The 22546-nt window shown below is 41.9% G+C and overlaps 1 protein-coding gene across 1 annotated transcript; it reads right to left on the bottom strand.

The window, feature by feature from the left end:
* Positions 1–402: 402 nt before the first annotated feature.
* Positions 403–21357, bottom strand: camsap1a (calmodulin regulated spectrin-associated protein 1a). The gene is given in 21 exon segments (XM_056402833.1): positions 403–2080; positions 2195–2313; positions 2617–2738; positions 2826–2913; positions 3256–3318; positions 3517–3725; positions 3842–3978; positions 4104–6125; positions 6127–6463; positions 6583–6667; positions 6985–7070; positions 7600–7726; positions 7833–7929; positions 8030–8169; positions 8402–8543; positions 9512–9544; positions 10802–10882; positions 10966–11127; positions 12959–13221; positions 20280–20485; positions 20978–21357. Coding segments are annotated over 20 exon segments (4809 nt in total). The 5' UTR covers position 20485; positions 20978–21357; the 3' UTR covers positions 403–1789.
* Between the last annotated feature and the right edge of the window lie 1189 nt (positions 21358–22546).

Below are 22546 nucleotides of genomic sequence, written 5' to 3'. Positions count from 1 at the left end.
TGAAGGCTTTGAGCCCTGGGTAATTATGATGGCCATTTCTCACTATCTCACTAATGTTTTGTGTTTGACAAATCAAATCCATAATGAAAATAATCATTGGCTGCAGCCCTACTGTATATTACCTGAGTGTAACACTCACAGGAGCCATTTCTCTGCATTGAGTACTTTTACTTTTGATGCTTTAAGGACATTTAGATCATAATACTTTTGTAGCATTTTCAGTGCATGATGTTAACTTGTAATAGAGTATTTTTACAGTGTGGTATGAGTACCATCACTTTACAGAGAGGGAATGGTGAGCAGCAGAGAAACAGGAAGGCAGAGGCAAAGAAAGAGAAGTAAAGTGATAAGGAATAGATGCACATGTTAAATGCGCACAGACCACTGCAACTTTAGCAAGAAAACGTACCTAGTTGCATTTTATTATATTTCTTCAAAATAAATAAACAACATAACACAATGAAATAAGACCGATAACATCTCTGAAAGCTTGTGACAGAATAAACCTCAAAATAGTGCCTGCTTTTTTAGTAAACATAACTTGTACATAATGTACAAAAAATACTACTCAAAAATGTACAAATGCAGCAAACAAATATCAAGTATTGTGCAGTTTCCCCCCCCCCACATCATACCAGCTGCTGACAGTCAGTCATTACAGGGATATAACTAGTGTTGAACGCCAGAAGCTACATTAAAATCTAACGCTCACCGGAATCCAGTGAGCGGTTAATGAGCAGCAAACATCTCAGTGGCATAACTCAGTTCATTTTGGTTCAGCGGTATGAGCCAGTCAGGGATCTCAGATGGCTCATACAGGTGGTGGAATACAAGTACTAAGTAAATACAATATAATGCACTACTGATTATAATGCACTGAGTCTGAAAAGCGCTTCCTGTTTGGAATAAATACTAGTACAATTTCCCCCTCCTGTAAAAACATTATTTCTCTTCCACCGTTACAGCAGCTTCCAAACAAAAAATAAACAAAAAAACAAAAAAAAGAGTTTTGTTGCTTTGCTCCATTGTTCTGTTGCATGACAGAAGTTTTAAAGCATAATCAAGAGAGTAAACATTCAGAGCTGGATGCACAAGTGGTGCATTCAGCTCTCCACTTCCCTAACACAAATACTCACACACTTCCCCAAACACACTTAATAGAAAACAAGACTGGACATTACCACTCACTAACATCCATTCCGTACTTACATAAAAAAGTTTGTTCAAAGCTCCCTCGTCACAAAAGCACTGACCAGTAGTAGTTACCGGTGAATAAACAGGGGCTCTGTATGTGGAGCCTGGATTAATCACAGCAGTAGGGTAATTGTTTTTGCCAAGCTGAAATAGCAAACTTTACAAGACATTATCAAGTGACTTTTCACCACTGCATGTCTCAGGTATCAGTAGTATGCTTGCTACTGTAAGTAGATTCAGTAGCTTTCGACCCCAGGGTCCATTTCCTCTTCACTGCTACTTAAGAATCCATCGTCCATAGTGCCTAATCAGTGTAGGATGTACCTACAAATTAAAACATAAATGTGTGACATGCAGAATAAAAACCTAAAAAAAAGAAAAAGAAAAAACAGAGTGCATTCACTTGGCAGGTGTTTCATATTCTTGCACTGCCACAGACTGACATCTCCATTACTGAGAACATCTAACCCTCCTCTATCTCTTGACCTGTCGGACACATGATCACATGTCAATCATCTCCACGATTATTGGGTCCTGCCCAACAGTCGTAGATCAGAACAGAAACTGTCCATTTGTCTTTCTCTCCTCCTCTTTCTCACTTCCTCCGTGCACTCCCCGGTCTCTTGACCTGCCAGAGGTGATTGTGGATGGTCAGGGCGTCCACGCTGACCGACACGCTCTTGGCGGGGATGACGGTGAACTGCTTGCGGTCCGAGCTGTATTTGTAGAGCTTGTCGATCATCTTTCGGCTGATGGTGCGTGGTCCAGTGCCTGTGAACTTGATGATCTCCTCAGTGTCAGGTGAGTAAGAATAAATGGCGCGGAACTGGCACCCGCCGTCACGGAAGAGGATGATCAGGTGGTTGGACTCGCACTTTTCGAGCTCCTGCGACAAAACACAGTTAACCAATAGTTATATACTGTAGGCATAGTTTATACCCACCTCACAATGAATAATCACATCAACAATCACAAATAAACTTCAAGTGACGACACTGACCTCCAGAACAACATTTTTCTGGGGCTCATTAACCCTCCCAGCCAGGCAGCAGTGAGCGATGGCATTGATGATGATTGGCTTGTTGGACTTAGAGCTCGGCTCCTTGAAGAGTTTTGGACCTTTTACAAGCAAAAAGAAGAGAAATGTATAAAAGATATTGTTCCATGACATATCCCCTCATAAAACAACAAATTGTTGCTTTTACATTTACATATTGGTATCGCTCTTTTCATCTACCTCCCGGCAAAAAAGCAAATAACCGCATTTCCCAAAAGTGTTTCTTTAAAGGAAGTGACAAGATCAAATATATTTTTTCTCTTGGCTTGAACATGTTCTGCACAAATGAATGCTGTGTGGTGGTAATCAATAATCCAAAACTTTCATCTTTTAAATTAATAGTCTTTTTCTGCATTTCTGCTCACCGTTATACTCTGTAGAGGTGATGGAGGAGGCTATGGAGCCGTTCTCCCAGTCCCTTTCCATGTTCCTGCTAGATGCCCTGCTCAGCATGGGGAAGGACTCCATAGAGCACACAGATCCAGCCCTGGAAGACAAACATATAGGTCAATCAAATGACTACATGGATATGCAAAATGGGTATCACCTCTGGACACAACGTGGGAATCCTCACCTCTGTGACTCTGCCCCTCCAGAGATGACACTGTCTGCCTCAGTCGCCAAAGAGAGGGTCGATCCTCGATGACTGCAGCTCAGATCAGCTGAAAATGACAGAGACAGAAGGATTTAGTACCTGTTACTTTACAAACAAAACGACATTGTTGTTTGCCTAATTCCACCTCTGTTCCATTTCCATTAGACAAGCAGTAACCCAAATTAACACTGTAATGTTACTCTAAATACTAACACTTCAAATCCCACAACAGACACAAATCTGCATAAAAGGCAAGATAACAAAATGACAAATGGGTCATAAGTTGGTTAGAATCAGCTACTGTAAAAAGACTGATCTTTCTAGTATGTGACCTGTAGCTGACTCCACTATTTTTAATGGGATGTGTATGTCTGATATCACATCATGCAGAGCAGGTTAGAAGGTTCACCTCCCCTGCAGCCTGCTGCTGAGCCCTGGGCTTTGATCAACATGGACACCTTCAGAGAATTACCTGTACAACACACATGTATACACTCAGAGCAAGACAACGAACGTGCACAAGTGAACTTAACTAAAAATGTGCACGCTCACAGCCTATCAGATTATACAACAAACACACAAACTATTCTAAACCGACAGTGTGACGACAAGACAACATGGTGCAATGGACAAAAATGATGTGCAGTGTAAGTATCACAGCTGTTCTTACGTGTGGTGGATCCTTTGGAGAGGCTGTTGGACTCTTCACGGTGCAGTGATTTCGGCCTGTTCCTGCGGGATTTAGTCCTTGGACGAGGTTTGACCAGACCCTGCTCCTCCATCAGCGCTTGCTGCTTCCTCCGGAGGTATTCCTGCTTAATCAGTTCTCGCCGCGCTTTCTCCTCCTCCTTACGAACACGGTCCTCCTCTGCCTTACGCCTTGAAGAAAAGGATGGAGAATTAACACTCTGTGACAAGAATGTACCCTTTCCCACACACACGCACCTTTGTCAGCTGCTTATCCCTGAGTGTCAGGGTGTGAAAAGAAAACGTACCTGGCCTCATCACGTTTGAGCTCACTCTCGGCTTCTTGTTGTAGTTTGCGTAGTCTTGACTCTTCAGCTTTGCGCTGCTGTTTGAGGAGGAAAGCAGCACGGCGTTTGGCCATTTCATCCTCTGCCTTCTCATCATCCTGGAAGATAAAAATGGCCGATAATTATTCAGCTAGTAACTATGTTTCTCAGTCAGTAGTCTTGATATGTCAAATCGTGAGTTACACACAGAAGCGATGTGAAAATGCAAACATCTGAATTTTACCTTAAAGAAGAAGCCCAACACATTCTTCTGCTCGCTGTCTGCTGTGCCGTCTGCAACATCTGCACTGCCATCCTGCAGTGGCTCCTTAAGCTCTGACAAGTCGACCTCAATCAGTTGGCCTTTGACCTTGGTACTCTCATCTCCTCCCAAAGCCTCTTTTCCTGAGTTGTCAGCTTTGTGCTCTTGTGGTTCCGCAGCCTGTGAGGGAGATACGGCTGTACTGGAGATGACTGATGGGTCCTGTGACTGGGGTTTGTCTGGGAGGCGCTCAGTTCCTTCTCCGGTGCCATCATGGACTCTGAAGGTGGTGTTTCTCTGAACGCTTCTCTCTAGCCTGGAGCTCTCTGCAATAGTCCCCAACTCCTGGTCTCCGTCGGTACTTTCTCTTGGAGATGGCGTGCCCTCTGGAGACTGAGTATTAGACTTGATAGAGGAAACCTTGCTGTTGTCTTTGCTCTGTTTCCTGTCCGAGGCTTTGCTGCGTTGGCTGGAGCTCAGCTTGGGAGGACGGCGAGCAGGAAAAGAATTGCTGCCACTGATATCTACAAAGTGGACGGCAAAAGATTTGGACTCTGAGGTAGAGGATGCTGTTTGTGTCGTGATGGGAGTTGTGCTAGGAACTGACTCTACACATTTTGGAGGTGAGGCCACATTCTGCTTCATCAGCAGGTCTTGCTGAAAGGAGAGCTGCATCATCTGCTGCTGAATGGAATTAATAGCTTCATTGAGTAAATCTATGGAGCGGGAACACTCATTCAAGCCAGATTCAGCCCCATTATCTTGAGACAGAGTGTTCAATCTGTTGTCTCTGTTCATCTGTCCTGCCTCTGGTTGACCTGCCTTCGCCTGAACCTTCAGAGCATCAAGACAGGAATCATCCCTGCAGGACTGGATCTTCACTTTATTTCTTTCAGCAGCTGTTAGTTCTGAGGATTCCTGGGAGTGTTTTAGTGGTAGAGGAAGTGTCTCGCTCTTCCCTCCACCCTTCTTGACAATGTTCAAGAACGCAGCTTTCCCAAGCTTTAGTCTCTGTCGTGCTGACTGGTTCTCCATCTTCTTCTTTTGATACTCTATTGCGCGTCTTTGCTCTTCTAGCTGCATGTGAAGTTGCAGCAGCTCTGAAGGCACTACAGGGGGACTCCCCATCATATTACTCCCCAACACAGAACCAGGCTCCTTCGCTTGCCAACTGCAGTCACTCCTCTGTTGCCAGGGAGGGCAGGGGGTGATCTCAGAGCCATCTGGTGTGGTCTTCTGAGAGCTGCTGGTACTTGAAAATCCATCACGCAGGCCAAGTTTAAGGAGCTTTCTCTCTGCAAAGCTGGTCATCTTGACACTGGCACTGCCTGAAGCGCTGCAGCTGCTTGCCCAGGAAATGGTACTGAGGCAAGGACTTGAGCGTCCACTGCCATCTTCCTTATCGTCCCGCTCACTCACTTTCAAGTCTTCTCTCAGCTTGGCTGACTCGCCCTCTCCCAATTCACACACCTCCCCCTCTTCTAGGCATTTTCCCTTTCCTCTCCTTATCACTTCTCTAGTCAGCTCCATCTGATCGTCCTCTTCATCGTCATCCTCAAGGTCTGCAATGTCAGAGTCGGAGTCATGCCCTACCTCCAGCGTAGAGGAGAAAGGGCTGTGGCAGTCCGACTCTCCTGACAAATGAAGGAAAAAGCCTTCGGACTGTTTCTTCCCAGATGGAGAGATGCCTACCGACCCCTCTGTGAGCGGCCTAAGAGAGCTAGGCACTGATTCTGCAACATGTATTGGTGTGAAGGAACTTCTATTTGACTCAGTTGCAGGGGCTTTCCTCTGTGGGGTGCTTGGGACATTGGTGGCTGCTTTCCTAGCAGCTACTGCTGCTCTACAGCGACTCTCACCACTTTCCTCCTGCTTGTTCAGGCTGATGCTCTTCTCTTTGGCTGGTTTAGGGATAGTAGGCATCAAAGGCTCCAGATAGTAGCCATCTGCCTGACAGTCCGGAGTAAAGGGACCCGTGTCAAGACGAGGAGAGCAACGAGTATTAGAAAACCCTTGAGGTGGTGGCTGCACTCTGGATTTCCAGCTCATCCTGTTCCATGTCACTCCCAAGTCGATGTCTAGAAAATGCATAAGGATGGATAACAGCGACCAGTTCCTCCTCTTCTATTTCCTCCTCTTCATCTTCTATGCGCATGTGACTAAGCAGGCTTTGACCACTGAGTCTGTGTTGCGACAGATGGGCGCCTGACCCCAGCATGTGTTTGGGGGTAATGATGTTGGAGGCCAAGCTGTCCTTGCTGATGGAGCGAGCAAGGCTGATACTGTCTGCATCGTCCTCCATGGGAAAATGAAGGGCATAGGGCGCTGGTTGGGATACAGGCCTGGACAGGGACAGAGGGAGGAATACAATTTAGTGTAATGAATCATGGAACAAGAAACTGTCCATTATATTCGTACCTGCTGCTACATCAAACTGAGAAACTGTAATCACACTGCTCACCTCGGCCTCCTCTCTGGCCAGGCCAGTACTGGGCCCTGGTGCTGCCCATCTGCACGTGTCAGAGAGTTGGATCTATTTCTCAGCTCTGTACAAAGAAAAATATGTTCCATATCAGAAAAGGACGCCTCAAAAATGTAACATTACAAGTCAAGCTAAACTCCCCAGACAGAAATGAGATATAAAAGCATTGTCCCGAAATTCTTTGCTTTAATAAACAACTTGTCAAATAAGGAAAGATACAAGATCACACCTTAGGTACGTTTAGATCACCTTAAAAGAATAATCAAAAATGTTTTTCCTGCTCTTTATCTTCCCTCTCCTTTTTCTGTTTGAATAATGTTTTTGTGGCTTTAGGGATCAAACGCTTCACCAGAGCCTGAGTAAATATTTTTTTCATATTACCTGAAGTGCTCTCCTCAAACACCTTCTGTTGTCTCTGCCTCAGGGGCAGTAAAGACTGAGAAGGGCTTACTGAGCTTTGTTTAGCGCTGTAAGAGAAAGACAGAGGGATTTGAGTTTTAGAGTTAAAACTAGTTTGAAAAAAAATATTACTCAGTAGCGCGTATCCAAAATAACACAAATTAAGTAATGACGTGTGATTTCACAATTAAAATATTTGGGATGATGTTACCATATGTAAAGTGCAGAGGCATTCATAGTATTACACTTAGTGTTGTAGTAACGTACTGTGGGAATGGCCAAAACAATATCACAGCATATAGTTAGAAAATTACCAGCATTTCTTCAGATGTAAATGTGGATCACACATACTGTAGAGGTTGTTATGTGTCACTTTTACCATATTAACTAGTGTATGAGTTGTAGGAGTGCATCATATTATTCCCTTGAGCTAAAAATGTACTAATGGACAAATGCGTATAGGAAGAAAAGTGTTATGTTTAGGCATGAGGTCTTTCTCAGAACTCTGTCAAAAACAACTACAGTACATTAAACCTGTAGGTTGAAAGTAAAAGTGTCTCTGTGTAGTGTTATGGGAACACAGTTATCGTATAATACCTGAGGTCAGGGCTTGGGGGCGTGGTCAATACATCAGCAGAGTTCGATGATGTCAGGAAACTACGTTTTGTGACGTTGGAGATGGGTACATGGGATCGAGAACCTTTAGGCTGCAGCAGCAATCTCACTGCAAAAATTGTTGAAGGGAAATCAAACCATTACAAGAGACTCCATTGTTTAAAAGAGTTACAAACTGCTCATTAAATGACCAAAAAAAGTCGCATGTGTTATACCATCTCTGATTTCCTGAAGGTCCCTGGGCTGTACGAAGTCTGGCTTCACACTCTCAAACCACCAGAAAAGCTCAGCAATGAAGACCATCAAGTTATTCTGCAAGACAGAGTAATCAAGATTAAGGTCAGTAGGACAATATGATGCACAATCTGATAATGTCAAGTATTTTCTGGCTGTAAAGTGTTTTTGGACGCACCTTCAGTACGGGTGGAGAATACAGCATGTCCTCAGCCTTCAGGTAGAAGCATTTGTTCAGGTACTCATTAGAAAACTCCTTCAGTAGCTGGATGTTGTATACACTGTCTGCTATGGAGGGAACCTCCTTCAGACAGATATCTGCACAGAACAGGACAGCAATGGTCAACTCTTTCAGGTTAATACTGTAATAGTTCAGTGGTTGATAAAGACCTCCTGCCCAGAGTCTTTAAGCTAAGCTAACAGTTTTTTCGGTTCGTGCTTCATATTTAGTGTCCAGACAAAAGTCTAGACATGAGACTGGTATCAATCTTCTCATGGCAATGCAGCTATTTTTCTTCATTGGATTTTTAGTGGTCCAGTGTTACCGTACCTTCCAGTCTAACGAGTTCTGGGCAATAGAAGTGGATCACAGCCAGCAGAGCCGTGCCATCACACACGTCCTTCAACAAGTCGTCCAACAGGGGGAAGTGCTGAAATGTCCGACCTGACAGGTGATCTCTGCGGTAACGCACCTACACAGAAAGAGACGGCACAAGTTTACATAAAGTATACAACTTTATCTGATCACAACACTAAGCCACACTCTCACTTGTCACACACAAACACACAATTTCTCATATTAGTTTTTGATAGAAAATCACTTTTTATATAACTTATTATTCTCCTGGTCTCTTTAACACATATACTGTGTTGTGTATTTATCTGCATCAGAAAAGGTCAGATGCTTTGCAAAGTCTGACGTCGCGTGGAACCTTTCATGTGGTACATTAATGATGTGTCTGTCTTCACTCAACTTTTAACCATGTTAATCACTTTCATGTATGACAATTTAACTAGTAGTTGGTGCAGGTGATGAATGTTTAAAAAAGGGAAAAACAGTGAAGGTCAGAATGAAATGAAGAAAAGAGTCAATGGTGAGTACATTACCACACGAGAGAACTCCACAGGCTCCAATAAGCAATGGGCCAGAGCATGCAATATATCAGGCTGGTGAGGAAGGAAAGAAATGATTGGGAGGAAGTTAATGAAATGAGGCAAGCCATGAGTGGATGAGAGGAATTGAGCCATTTAAACACTGGGCTCTGCAGATGTTGAAGTGAGTTAGAAGTGCCTGGTAGTTCACTTAAGCTTTGCTGGATGAAGGAATTATTATGTTTCATGCAAAGTGAAAGCAAATGTGCAGAGAAAAAAAAAGTGTTATGAGCTTGCTGTTACCTCATTTGCCTTCAAGGGGCCCTGTGTCATCTTTATTGTATAAATCACTGTATTCTCTGTAGAATTGGATTTATTTCATGTCTGGCCTCTTGCTGTCTATATAATTAGTTATTATTGTGGATTTGGCTCCTCTTTGTGCTAGCTGATCTGACACTGACACACAGCCACACACACACACACACACACACACACACACACACACACACACACACCTCAAACAGATACGGATACACTCACACAGGAGATTGCTAGAGGTTGCACTTACAGGTACAAGCTTCCAGTACCATTTGGAGGGGGACTAGTATCCAAGAGTCAGGAAGTGATGGGATTTGGGGGGAGACACAAACAGGAAGAGCAGCAGACAAGTCGTGGGTCAGATACACTGACAAGAAATCAGATTATCCCATGTTACCATGGAGACAGATCTGATCTTAAAGACAACTGGAAAGGGTTAGGCAGAGAGAGTCAAGAAAATCTAGTTTTACAGAGAACAGGCAAATGAGGAAAAAACTAGAAGTGTTTGTGTGTATTGTAATTAAAGTTTTAAGGAGTGCGATTTCACTCTGCATTGACAAATTATTTCAGACTAATTCAGCTCCAATACCCTCTGACAGACACTGTGCTCACACTTTTCTTTTAACAATATGGCTTTTCTGACTGGTTGATAGGAACGAAGCCAAGACAGCATAGTGCAGAGGTTTTCAAAATGTGAGGAATCTAAACACGGAGGCGTAATACACATATTTTTAGATTCAGCGTGACTTACATTTTCCACAGATATCATTCTATCCAATCATTGCATAGAAAAGTCCACAAATCCACTTAAAAATCATAATGTCCACCTCATAACTCCAGAACTTGCCTAAGACTCATCACCTTTTTAAGTTTCCTTCAATATCAAAATAACGCAGTCTGTATATCCATGGCTACATTGCCAACAGGAACTGCTAATCACTAACTGGGCTTATTTTTAATGGTGCCAATTTACCAAAATATATACAAATATAGGTAAAAAACACAGGGCTCAAGTTGTAGCCCATAGCTAACTAACTGACTCCATGGCAACATTATACTTCCTGTTTACATCTTGCAAAGCCCTACAATTAAGGCAGCTGTAGTTCCAAAACTTAGAGTATGATCATCCCCTAAATTAGAGTAAAACAAAGATTAAAATCCATTAATTTGATAGGAATTGGGGGCCCACAGTGTCAGACTTTGAAAACCCCTGACGCAGGGTGTCCACACTTGAAACTAAAAATGTGTTTGAATCTGTGATTGGAAGTCGATGTGAGGAGCTCATCAGATCATAACACAAGCAAGATCTGATGACAAAACCTACACACCTGACAGCCAGTGTGCCCAGTGAGTACAAGATGCTTGTGTATAAAATCACAGCCAGAAGGACAATAGACAAAGACAACAACATTACTAAAGAAAGACACTATTCAACAAAGAGAAAGCTTTTTTTTCTGAAACGGAGAGAGAAACAGACAAAGTGACCAACAAAGAGCATGTGAGACAAGTGAGTAAAACAAAGAGACACACAGGGTGTTACCTTCTGGTGACTGGATGGCTCCAGCAGATGTTGCTTCATTTTCAGTTCTTTTTCTGTGATCTCCCTCATCTTTATGTTCACCTGAGGTGGCAAAGATACTGTAAGTTGAGAAGAAGAAGACAGAATGAACAAATCCAAACATTAACACCATGTAAGGTTCTTACCTTGTTGATCCAAAAGACCATTGCGTCCTCCAGGTCAAAAGGCAGCTCCTTGGAGGCACTGAAGTTCGAAAAGCGCTTGACACTGGACACAACCTTCTCTATGCTGATCATCTCCACTATGTAGGCCATCATCAGCGCATCAATGAGGTGGATGTGGGCGCTCTGGAGGAACACAGATTTTGAGGTTAGGGTTAACAACAGAAACATCATGATAACCTACACGTCCATTAAGAAGTATCTCTAATATGTACTTTGTAAATCTTTCCTAGAATCATGGGTCTGTTTATAATATACAGTAGATTATATAGCATAAAATGATTGTACTGCATCATCAATGTAGTACATACACTGAGTTGCCATAGAAACAGGGCAGAACTTCTAGACTGAAACATGCAGCGGTCTAATAGCAAAATCCTTCCCAGCCTACACTTGAGACAATTGCTGTGTCATTATCTTATGAAACATATACTGTTTTTTAATTGCTTTAAAAAGGCCAGGGATAAACTGGAGCTGTAAAAAATGACAGTGTGTGTTTTGCTGTAAGTCTGGCACATGTACATGCAGAGGTATAAAAAAAATTACATTCATATATGGATACAGCATAAACTGCTGCCAGCTTGTTGCCTTTTATGTTTTCACACCTGTGGGATGGATGACTAATAGCTTCTGAGAGTGGGTTCAAATGCTGCGCCTTTTGTTCATTTTGCTTCATGAATATTTTAGTTACATACACTAAAACCTGCAAAACAGTCACATTCACTGGTGCATTATTTATTCCAATACTCTCAGTTCACATTTGGCTCTAGAAAGCAAAGTCACATTAGCTTGTAAACAGATGGTAAGCGTGGGTTGCCAGTTCACTAGGTCATACTACTGCAGAGGATGCACCCTAATTTGCCTTAATAATTCTTAGCTGTAATAATACTTTTTTGTTTGGCCACTTGGAGGCAGCAGAATAAGTGTTAACACAACACTGACATAGTACCACCTTAAACAGCATTTATTTGGAGTATTGTGTCTAATGACCTGATGAATTTAAGTTCAATATTTGCTCTCAGTTTAGCTCCTTTTCACCAATAACAACTGCCTCCTACATCTGGAACTGGGTTTGATGAGAGCAGTGACAGTTAGTTAAAGATGCAGCCGGAAAAGATTTGTGGGGTTCCTCCCCTCCTCAGAAGAAACACCTCTCACTTTACACAGTCACCTGCCACCCTATGTCACCCCGGGGTGGCAGCTGCCACTCCTAAAAGATACCTTGTGATTGTGATTGAATACCTTAATGATGGCTACTTTAGATAAAGATGAGGCAGAAGATTCTTCAACAGAGCAGCATCTGCTGTGTTTAGCACCTAATTTCATCATGTGATTACACTGTGAGAGCTGAATGGAAAGAACTATTATTTCTGCAATGGCATGACAATACAAATGAGACTTGCTTAATGTTTAGCACAATTATTGCAGCAGTCTTTGCATAGATTTTGTGGCCCCTACTGGTCTAATAGTGCAAAGTACAGTATTTTGTGGTACATACTTCTGCGAATAATTAAGGTCTCTGTGCCACCCCATGAATTTTTCTCTAGATCCGTCCCTGCTGGGTGGGGAATGTGAAAGCGCAGCACTTGCCCCTCCCTTATTAGCAGCACTGAGGAGCCTCTAAGCAAAGCCCTTAAACACCCAAATGCTCCAGTGGAGCTGCTCAGTGGCCAATAGCAGCAAGCATTCAGGTATGAATGTATGTAAGTATGTGAGAGTGAAAATGAGAGCCTTGCTCTCAGTGAAACGTCCCTGGATAAATTAAGGTTAGAAAAGGAAATGCCGATGCAAAATGATCAAACCTACAGTATCACCTACTGTAAACACTGGCCAACAGAATACAGATTCTGTTCCCTAAATTACTGTGTAATCCATTAACTAATTTGCTAATATACTTGTTTGTACTTAAGTTATGTTAATGTTGGTATATAACTAGACAAAAGGTTAAGATACCCACCATCTTTATGGGAGCTGAGCTGAGGTCCAGATCAGAAACAGGCGTGTTGTCATTCTCCAGGACATAGATGCCTTTCCTGGACAGGGCCTGGATGACAGACTGGTGGCTCTGGAGCGAGGCAGCCTGCTCAGCGTGCAGGATGAGCCCACACACCCGGCAGTAGAGCTCTCCAGACAGCAGCGGGCGGATGATGAGGGGCTTGATGTGTTCCTGCTCATACTGGTCAGTGTAGAAGGGGTCTCGCAGGTCTGCAGGGATGTTGTCTAAAAAGAGGGAGGATGACAACACATTGATAAGATAGAGTTTTTTTTTAAACTATTACAGTTGTATTAATCCATAAAATCACACCACGCATCCACACACTTAAAACTATTTTTGCACAGACGTGTCCACCACTGCTTTACCATGTTATGTAACAGAGAAGCTCTCAGGACACAGACTTCAAGGTATTAAGACTGTCTCAGAGGAAACCAGTGCAAGAGGAGAGCGCTGAAACAAAGCCAATGGTTAAACAGCATGCCAGGTAGCAACCCTGTAGGCTGATAGGTGGACCAGAGACTTAAAGCCAATGAGCTAACAGGACTTAGTGGTGATACTTAAGCTGATGGTGTTGTCCCAGCCAGCCAGGTGTTGTCCTGCTCATGGACATAGACACGCGACAGCTATTTTTATATGAGTTGGACATGTTAATCCAGAGTTAAGGCCTCAGGCACTCACGAAATTTAGCTTCCAGAGCTTTCTGGATAGACTTGGTTGGGAGGAGATAGAGAAACAGTTGTATGATAGAGTTAGCAAGTGGTCTGGTTATTCATATGGTGAGGAATGAAAGAAAAAAACAGGTGAGAATTTGGAATTAAGGGGATTGTTTCTTAATGAATAATATTACCTAACTGAATTGTTTGATGGAAAATAGCTCTGATTTGTCTTATTTTACAACCTTGGTCTTAGTTTAGTACTTCTGTCTATCACACCAATTAGTTCTGATAACATTTTACTTTCCAAACAAATTGTAGTGCTACAGGAGGATATCATCTCAGACAAAATGCCTTAAAGGAGTAGTTTGACACTTTGGGACATACACTTATTCACTTCCTGATGAGAGTTAGATGAGAAGATCGTTACCACTCTCATTTCAGTCCATTAAATATTAAATTGGACCCAGGAGACAGTTAGCTTAGCTTAGCACAAAGACTGGAAACAAGAGGGAGACAGCTAAGCTGGCTCTGTCCAGGGGTAACCAAATTCAGCTACCTGCACCTCTAAAATTCAATAATCAGCCTGCTGTACATGTTGTTTATTAAATCTAGAGTAAGAAGAAAGGTTGTGGTTTTGTGCAGTGAATTCCTGGGGTCCCTGCTGGCTTCCTGGCAACCTCCTGGTGATGATGAGACTCAGGACAAAGATGCAGACATGCCAACAAGATTTAACATGAGTCAGGCTAACTGTTTCCCCCTGTTTCAAGTCTTTATGCTAAGCTAAGCTAAGTGCTCTCTGGCTCTAGCTCCATAGTTAATGCACAGATACAAGAGTGGTATTGATCTTCTCATCTAATTCTCAGCATACAGTGAATAAGCATATTTCCCAAAATGTCAAACTATTCCTTTGACGATAGAGCAAGACTCACAGGCAGACAGATCATTGTAAACATCCATTAGACTGTGCTAAGCTGCTTTCTGGTGAACCATAAAAACTACACACAGTTTTACAATGCAAAGAAAGATCATAATGCTTATTTCACCTTTGGTTTCACCATTAAAAACGTGGTTTATGGAAGTGTTTAGTCCCAGTCTGATCATTTGTCACTGTGTCTGATAAAGTTTCCAGATGTCAGCAATGACAATGATGAATAAAAATATATTTTAAATGATAGTGAAAGAGACCAAAACTAAGAGAATAAAAAAGGACAAACAATGATACTTCACTACATCAATATTTAACCACCTCGAAAGCATTAAAACGACAGGAGTCAACCATAACATCTTTCCTCATTTTGACACATCACATTAAAGGCAGTGCTGACTGAGATAAACAGATAAAATAAGACATCCGCAAGTCGAGAACACACACACAACCACTCTCTCTCACACACACACATACACACACACACACTTACACAGCAGGTTCAGATTAGGACTACAGCACACTGTGAAAACCTCAACTGTGTCTTTCAAAACAAACTGCTTGCTCTGAGTCGGCACTGTCTCTCCACAGTATCTATCTCGCTGTCTGTTGCTGCGTAGTGCCGCCATATGTGCATAAGAATCCCCCATGATGAGAGAAAATATTTATTATTCACCCCCCACTTCTGTCTTCATCTGTCTCATTTGTGTTTCTCTCAACAAAAGCAAATCTTGCGAGTCCTCCTCCAGCCTCTTTCCAAACACACCTCTCTGATACCCCGCTACTTCATTGGTCTCAGCTGTCCCAGAATGCCCTCTCATCATCCCCGGTTGCCCTGGAGATGGTGATGGGGTATGCCAGCATGGCCGGAGGTGGGGGCTGGGTTGCTGTCCCATCTCATCACAGAGGCCTGCTCATTGGATCGTTTTATGGTCCCTGACATCAGGAGGTGTGTGTGTGAGTGTGTGTGTGGTGTGGAGAACTGGAGGGGGGAGGCAGGAGCTCCTCTCTAATCCTAGTTGGTAATGCTCCTTGGATATTAATTATCCACCTGATCCAAGTGTTAAAGCCCACCCAGGTGTGCATGTGGGAAATCAAGAGGAGGGGGGATGCAGGGAAAGTCTTTGTTCCTATTCTATGAGACACAAGGTCAGATTGATCAGCAGAGATCTTGATGACAGTGAGGGGGGCTGTCAGACTCTGGGCTCTGCAGGGGAAAGACACAACTATTCTTTCCAGTAAGACGGCTTAATGGAGAATCCTCCCAAAGACGGTATGTTGGGAAAACACAGCCTTTAAGCCGATGCACCCTCAGGAGTCACTTGGAAGTCTGACCCTGCAGAAAAAATTAAAAAGCTGGTGTATGGAATCAATTTGTCAAGTTCTTCAGTTTAATAGAGTTTGATGTGCGGCCCTTTAGTTATATCTTGTACAATTTATATCCATTGATTTAATGGGACTGGCGACTCATTGTATGACAGAATATAATTACAAATGTGAGTCAACACTATTTTGAGGACATCGGCAGTTCTGCAAAATTATTATTGCAATTATTGTTTACACCCCACAATAGAATTAGCTAATTGCAAATACTGTACATCTGTATTGGTGTGTATTGTATGTTCGCAGATAAGTATCAAGAAAGTGCAATACAGAATTTCTAAAGATATGTTTGAGATAGTTTAGAAACAGCGTCCATCACATAGTTTGTCCACCTGAGAACACTGACTATTAATTGTAAAATGTCCTGCTTTGGTCCCAAATTATTCAATAATCATGTTTGAGGGGTTCTTATTCAAAGTGTTTGTATATTTTAGTGTTTATGTTTTTAAAAAATAACCGTTGACCAACATATCAATCTGTAGATCTACACACGTCCAAAATCTGCTCCTCGTCACATGTACATTTTATGTCCTAATAGTATTAATTAGGTACGATACTAAACAATAATTTCAAAACACTGCAGTAAACGTGTGCAAAAGAAGAAACAGTCATGGCAATGCAGCTCAACATTATTTTTCTCTTATTTTCCAGTAAAAACATTTAGAAAACATTTCAACACTTCCCCAAAGGCCATTAGTAAAACTGTCATGAGTCTAAACAAACAGGCTGTGTTGAACAAAGACTCAAGCCTTCAGGTTCAATCCCATTAAACACTTAACCATGTGACTGGCTGTGCTGACTTTCACACCAGCACACACAGACAACACAGTCCTCCCAGCACTGCTGTGTTGTTTTGTCTGCCCTATAATCTAATAAGAATGTTTTGGTTCGTCTCACCGTCACACTGACAATAAATAACCTGGGAGTGCATCACAGACAACAAACACAAAACGGATACTTTGTACTTCAACACGAGACACTGTTTCTAAAAGTGTAAAAACTATCATATATTCATAAGTTACAGACAGTTCACTGTCCTACAGTATCACAGCCTGTTAATCAAATATTTAGTTCCTGCCCCAGACCTAAATTCCATGTCTGCTTTCAAAACCTGAAAACAAACAACTGAGATGCATCTCAAAGTTACCAGGCCTGACTAGGATGCACCAGTCCGATACATCAGATCGGTGTGGGCGTTGCCTAATTAAGTAGAACAGGTATCGGCCAGAAAAAGGAAATGCAGTTTCTTTGTCCCTATAATTGTAAAATTAATTGTTTCCGCTGTCAGTTAAATTCATTCAATCATGGTCAGGTCAAAGTTATTTTGAAACTCATAGCCTAACATAAAAATGATTCCAATAAGTTCTTTGCAGTGAAGAACGCAGGTCGTAAATGTTGGAAAAAGACATTTAAAACCAGCAGATAATGTGAGTTTAGGAATCGAAATTGGTCTCGGGGGAGAAAAACTGGATCTACTGCTGAAACGATTAGCTGTTTTACCAGGCAACAGAGAATGAGTCAGCAGCTACTGAATATTGTTTGGTTTTGCACCATATAAGCAATATGAGAATGTCACCGTAAACAGTGGGAAGGTGTGGTGGACATTTTTCACTATTTTGTGACAGTTAATCACGAAAAATAATTGACAGATTAACCAATAATTATTTGGTTAGGTGCATCCCTAGCATCCCCCTTGCAATGAGGAGAAAAAAACAGAGGGTCAATCAGCAACTATACTGATAATCAATTAATTGCTTGAGTCATTTTTCAAGCAAGAATTTCCTGGTTACAGCTTCTTCATTTTGAAGATTTTCTGCTTAAATCTCTTTGGGTTTTGGACTGTTGTTTGTACAAAGCAGAGTGTGTCTTCTTTAGCTTTGAGAAATTGTGATGGACATTTTGCGCTACTGTCTTACATTTCATAGACCAATCAACAAAGTAACTGGCAGATTAACTGATACTGAAAATAACTGCTAGTAGCAGTAGCAGCAGCCCTACACAACATTAAGCTCAGCAGGCAAAAAGCCTGACTCTCATCAGTGGCAGCACCAAAGGAAATGAGGGCGAATGCTAGACTGAACAAATGGGAGGAGTGTGAAACAGGAAGGACTGACTGGCTGTTATTTTTTTATCGGTGCACAGAAGGACTATAGAAGGTTAATAAAACTCTAGTGCTTGAAGTTGCATCTGCTTTAATTAGAAAAACTAACTTAAAGTTGAAACGTACCAACTTCCCTGTGCTGTATCGTCTCTGCCGTATGAACTTGTGAAAGTTGTAATAAATAACAAATTATATTACACTGGCACCGTCCAGTCTGGGTAAAAAACAAGAAGTTAAGACAGTTTGGTGTCTTGTTGAAAGAGCTCCTTAGTGTCCCTGGCACAGTGACGTCAGGAGGAGCCAATCAGATTAAGGGAAGCAGGAAGCTTGATGGAGGAGAGGGTAATGGTTTGGTGTTTATTATGGGCATCTGATCTGTGCCCTGGAACAACACGGTGTTAAGTAACAGAGGTAAAGCTTTTACCAGCAAGACAGAGCTTATGATATTTACATCACTGGTGCCAAGCACAAAAATGCTCCATTTGTTGAGGGAATAATGTGATATCATTCATGACGATATGGTGCAATACTGGTTGTGGATGGCAGATTTATTGTAAAATGTTGTGTCTTATATCTATTTCATATTCTTCGTTTTCATTTTCATCTCTCAGCTCAGCTGCTACTTATCTCACTACACATTACAAGCTTTGAATTTTAGGGGTTTGTTCTTGTCTCCAATTGAATTCACTGAGTCATCGCCAGCAACACAGGAGATAGCACTGCAGGGAAGGAAACACTTAAACTAGCCTACAGTATGTCTGGCTCATAAACCGGATATGAGGGCAGAGATTTTTTTTTCTTTACTGGATGACTGTCTCTCTGTGTCTCCTTCCAAATGCCTCATTGTCATACTGATAATAAAATCACAGAGACTTGTGCATGAACAGCACAGCTGACCCCCTGCTCACACCCCCGAGAGAGAGCAGCCAGTGAGTGACACAAAAACCCACATTCAAGGGGTAATTTCCAGACATTTACTTACAGCCTGGCGATGTAGAGCAATCATTTTTAATGTTTTAGTAGACCTCATCAGAGCTGGCAAGGCTAGTGACCTGTGTATAAAAGACTGATCAAGAGATGTCGTCCTAAGTCTTCACTCGCAATCACTGGCTGCTGCTACAGGAACTTTGTTTACATTTTTGCCAGTGGGCCAAGGGTGATACTCAAAAACTGTGAGACAACCTATAAATCACTGTAAACAAGAAGGTTGTCAACACATTACGTGAGACCTGAAGGTGTATATACACTCTATACTCGCTGTTATTGGATCAAATCTGATATAAACCATATAATGACAACACTTTCAATATGCCTTTATGCATAGTTGCATTTAATGTATTTGACTGCATTATCTATTGTGATTAACTGTTATAGCAGGGTTTCCTGTAGAGGTGGGTCAAGACCAATACAATCTTATAAAATAAAACGTTAACTTTTATGAGCAAAGAGCAGATGCACAATTTCACAGAGCAAATAACATATATTTAATGAGTGTGGCTGTTGAGAGGGTAGTCATCTACTAACTAAACTGGTCCTGAGGCGAGATGTGCAAAGGAATGTGAATAGGAACAGGACTAAGACCTATCACTACACCAACTACTAACAGCAAATAAAATGCCCATCACAATTTCCTGAAGCCCGAGGTGACATTCAAAATTCAAAAATATCCGGCTTACTGTCACGGACAACAAAGAAAATACGACAAACTGTATTTATAGTTAAAAAGTGGCTTATCATAAATTGTTTATCCATTCATTTTCTGTCGACTGCCTAATTATAATCTACAAATAGTTTCAGCTGCAAGTATAATAACAATGACTTCGGCTTGTTTCATGTTGTACAGTGATTTCTGTTACCCATACTTAGTTTCTGCATTTCCACTGTAAACTAAACACAAACATATAAACACACATAAACATATAGCGATGATGGACCCCCCCCAAACCTTAATTTTGTCTCTAGCTCAACGTGTTAGCTTTATTAGGGTGTGTTGTTTTTGTTGTATGCCAGAAAAAAAAAAAAAATAATGAAAATGATTCTAAATTCAGGATTTGTATCTATCTATGCAGCAGCTGCAGTTTTAGCTGCTGCATAGTTCAATTCATGCACAACGGACAGTTGCTCCAATAAATAATAAAACAAATACAGGAACCACCATGAGAAAGGGACATCATTCAACGTCTCAGCTGTGCGAGGAGAACAAGGAGAGAGCCTTACCTATACCATAGGCTTTGGCAAATAACCAGCGGAGATTTGCGTCTATTTTGGCTCTTGCAGAGTCGTAGAGCTCCAGCGGTACAACCTGAGCCTCTATACCTCCTCCTCTTCCTCCTCCTGTATCATCATCATCATCATCTGCTGTTGCTGCTGCTGCTGCTCTCCTCCAGGTGCTGTCCCTGCCAGCACTCACCTCCACATCCATCCTGCACGGAGAGACACAGAAACATTATTGCCAGTCCCAGCCGATTGCATTACATCATCGATAATAAGAACAACAACAATGCGGGGCCTGGCAGCACCTGCTCCGGTGATCACAGACTCACCTTGTATAACCTGCTGGTGCTGTAGGTGTCTCTGCTGTCAATTGTTATTCATATGCTATGCTCATATTTACATCCCACCCAAACACCAATTATATGCATATTGTTACAGCTGATAATGTGCTATATTGGGGTGCACTTTCCTCCATAAATGAGAGCTCCTCTAGGTTTATTAGCTTAATAATGGAGAATAATTAGCATCTTTGTTAGCTGCAGTTAGGTATTTTCTAGCTTGGTCTCGTCGACGCTGGATATGGTGACCAATGAATGACCTAACATTAACCTATAGCACCGTTGAGTTCAATGTATTACAGGTTAGCTCGCTAAACTGCGCGCACACACCTCGAAATGAACAATAACAAAACAAAGACTCACCTCTAAGAGCGCATCGAGTCCCCTCCGCAGCTTCGAGGTGAATGCTGTTAAAACACCGACATACTGGCCTCCCTTCAGCTGACGGTGAAATAACACAGGACTCCTCCCTGCCCAGCGACACAAATCTCCGGCCTCTCAGGATAAAGCTGCGGCTGGCGGCTGATGGTGGTTAATCCAATAATAAAAAATCTGACTGGCAACCATCCGGAAGACCGTTTTCGAGGAAATTATCAATATCCAAAAGCCGGGTGTTTAATACTGAGGCTGACATCGCCTCTGAGAAAGGACTGGCAGGTTTAACGGGCAGCCCTGTTGTAGGAGCCTGTCTCTATGGGGACGGGGGGTTATCTTCAATGAGCTGAGCTGCAATACACGTGCCCACCTGCTTGAGGGCGCTGCATGCACGCGCAGAGGGAGGACTGGCGTTGACGTGCCTGGCTGTGCATGATGCTGCATCTGTGCTTAAAGGGATACGCTAGTTAAAATTAGTTGGGGGACTCAACACCGATTTAAAAATAAAGAATGATCAAAATCAAAGCAGCAGAGGGAAAGATACCCTGACTATTAGTCCTTAATGTGGCTCCAAAGTCCCTGGATAGATACTACATTTCCCATAGTGCAACCACTGGCAGAGGTAGTATTCAGATCCTAAGGTAAAAGCACTAAGTTAAAGTGGGGAGGTTTAATAAGCAAAATGTACTGATAATGCCGTATCATTTAGCATTGGTCCATGTTATATACACTCCTATAAAAGTGTGTAATATCACATAAATATTATAGGCTTAATATATGTTTTATAAGTAAATGCTTAATTTGTAAAGTAACCATTGTTTTCAAATAAATGCAATACAGTTAAAAGTACATTATAGTACCTCAAGTTTCAATTTACACATACGGGGGGAAGCCAGAAAGTTTGAGAGGGACTTTGGTTTTTCTCAGTGTGACAGAGTTGCTCTGAATAGATTTAAGGCAGTTAAACATGAAATTTCAACCGTGTACAAATAGGTTTTTCATACTGAAGTCAAGACCCCACACATTTCATGGCTGTAATCCAGATACCAATGCAACCCTGGCCAGACACATTAAACACAGTAGCTATTCTAGGTGACCTTAACAATTCTATTTAGTGTGGATAAATGTGATAAACTTAATTCAATTCAAGAATTTCTTATTTTCCAGATCAGTCTACACTAGCTACTTCTTGCATCTTTTTTTACCAAAGATCTGACACGCATCATAACGACCATTAAATATTAACTTTAGCGGATAAATTATCTTTGCAAAAGCATAACATAAATTGCTTCTCTGATAAACTGTTTTTATGGTGGCATCCACACATTTTTCAACTCTATAATTTGAACTGAAATAAACAGGAATGATTTTCAGCAACAGCAGTGTCCCCGTGTTCACTGTGGTATTATCAGTGTACTGCCACTGGAGGGCAACAGACACCAGCTCCTGTGGGGATGGGAATAAGATGTTGTATTGAATTTAAGGAACTACAGATAAGATGGCCATACTGTCAATCACATAATATTTCAGGGAAAAAAAATGAAATCAAGAAAGGAA

Source organism: Seriola aureovittata, chromosome 18 (assembly GCF_021018895.1).
Source record: "Seriola aureovittata isolate HTS-2021-v1 ecotype China chromosome 18, ASM2101889v1, whole genome shotgun sequence".
NCBI classification, from domain to species: Eukaryota; Metazoa; Chordata; class Actinopteri; order Carangiformes; family Carangidae; genus Seriola; species Seriola aureovittata.
The sequence above is the reverse complement of the archived record's forward strand: the minus strand, read 5'-3'. Positions and strand labels throughout refer to the sequence as shown.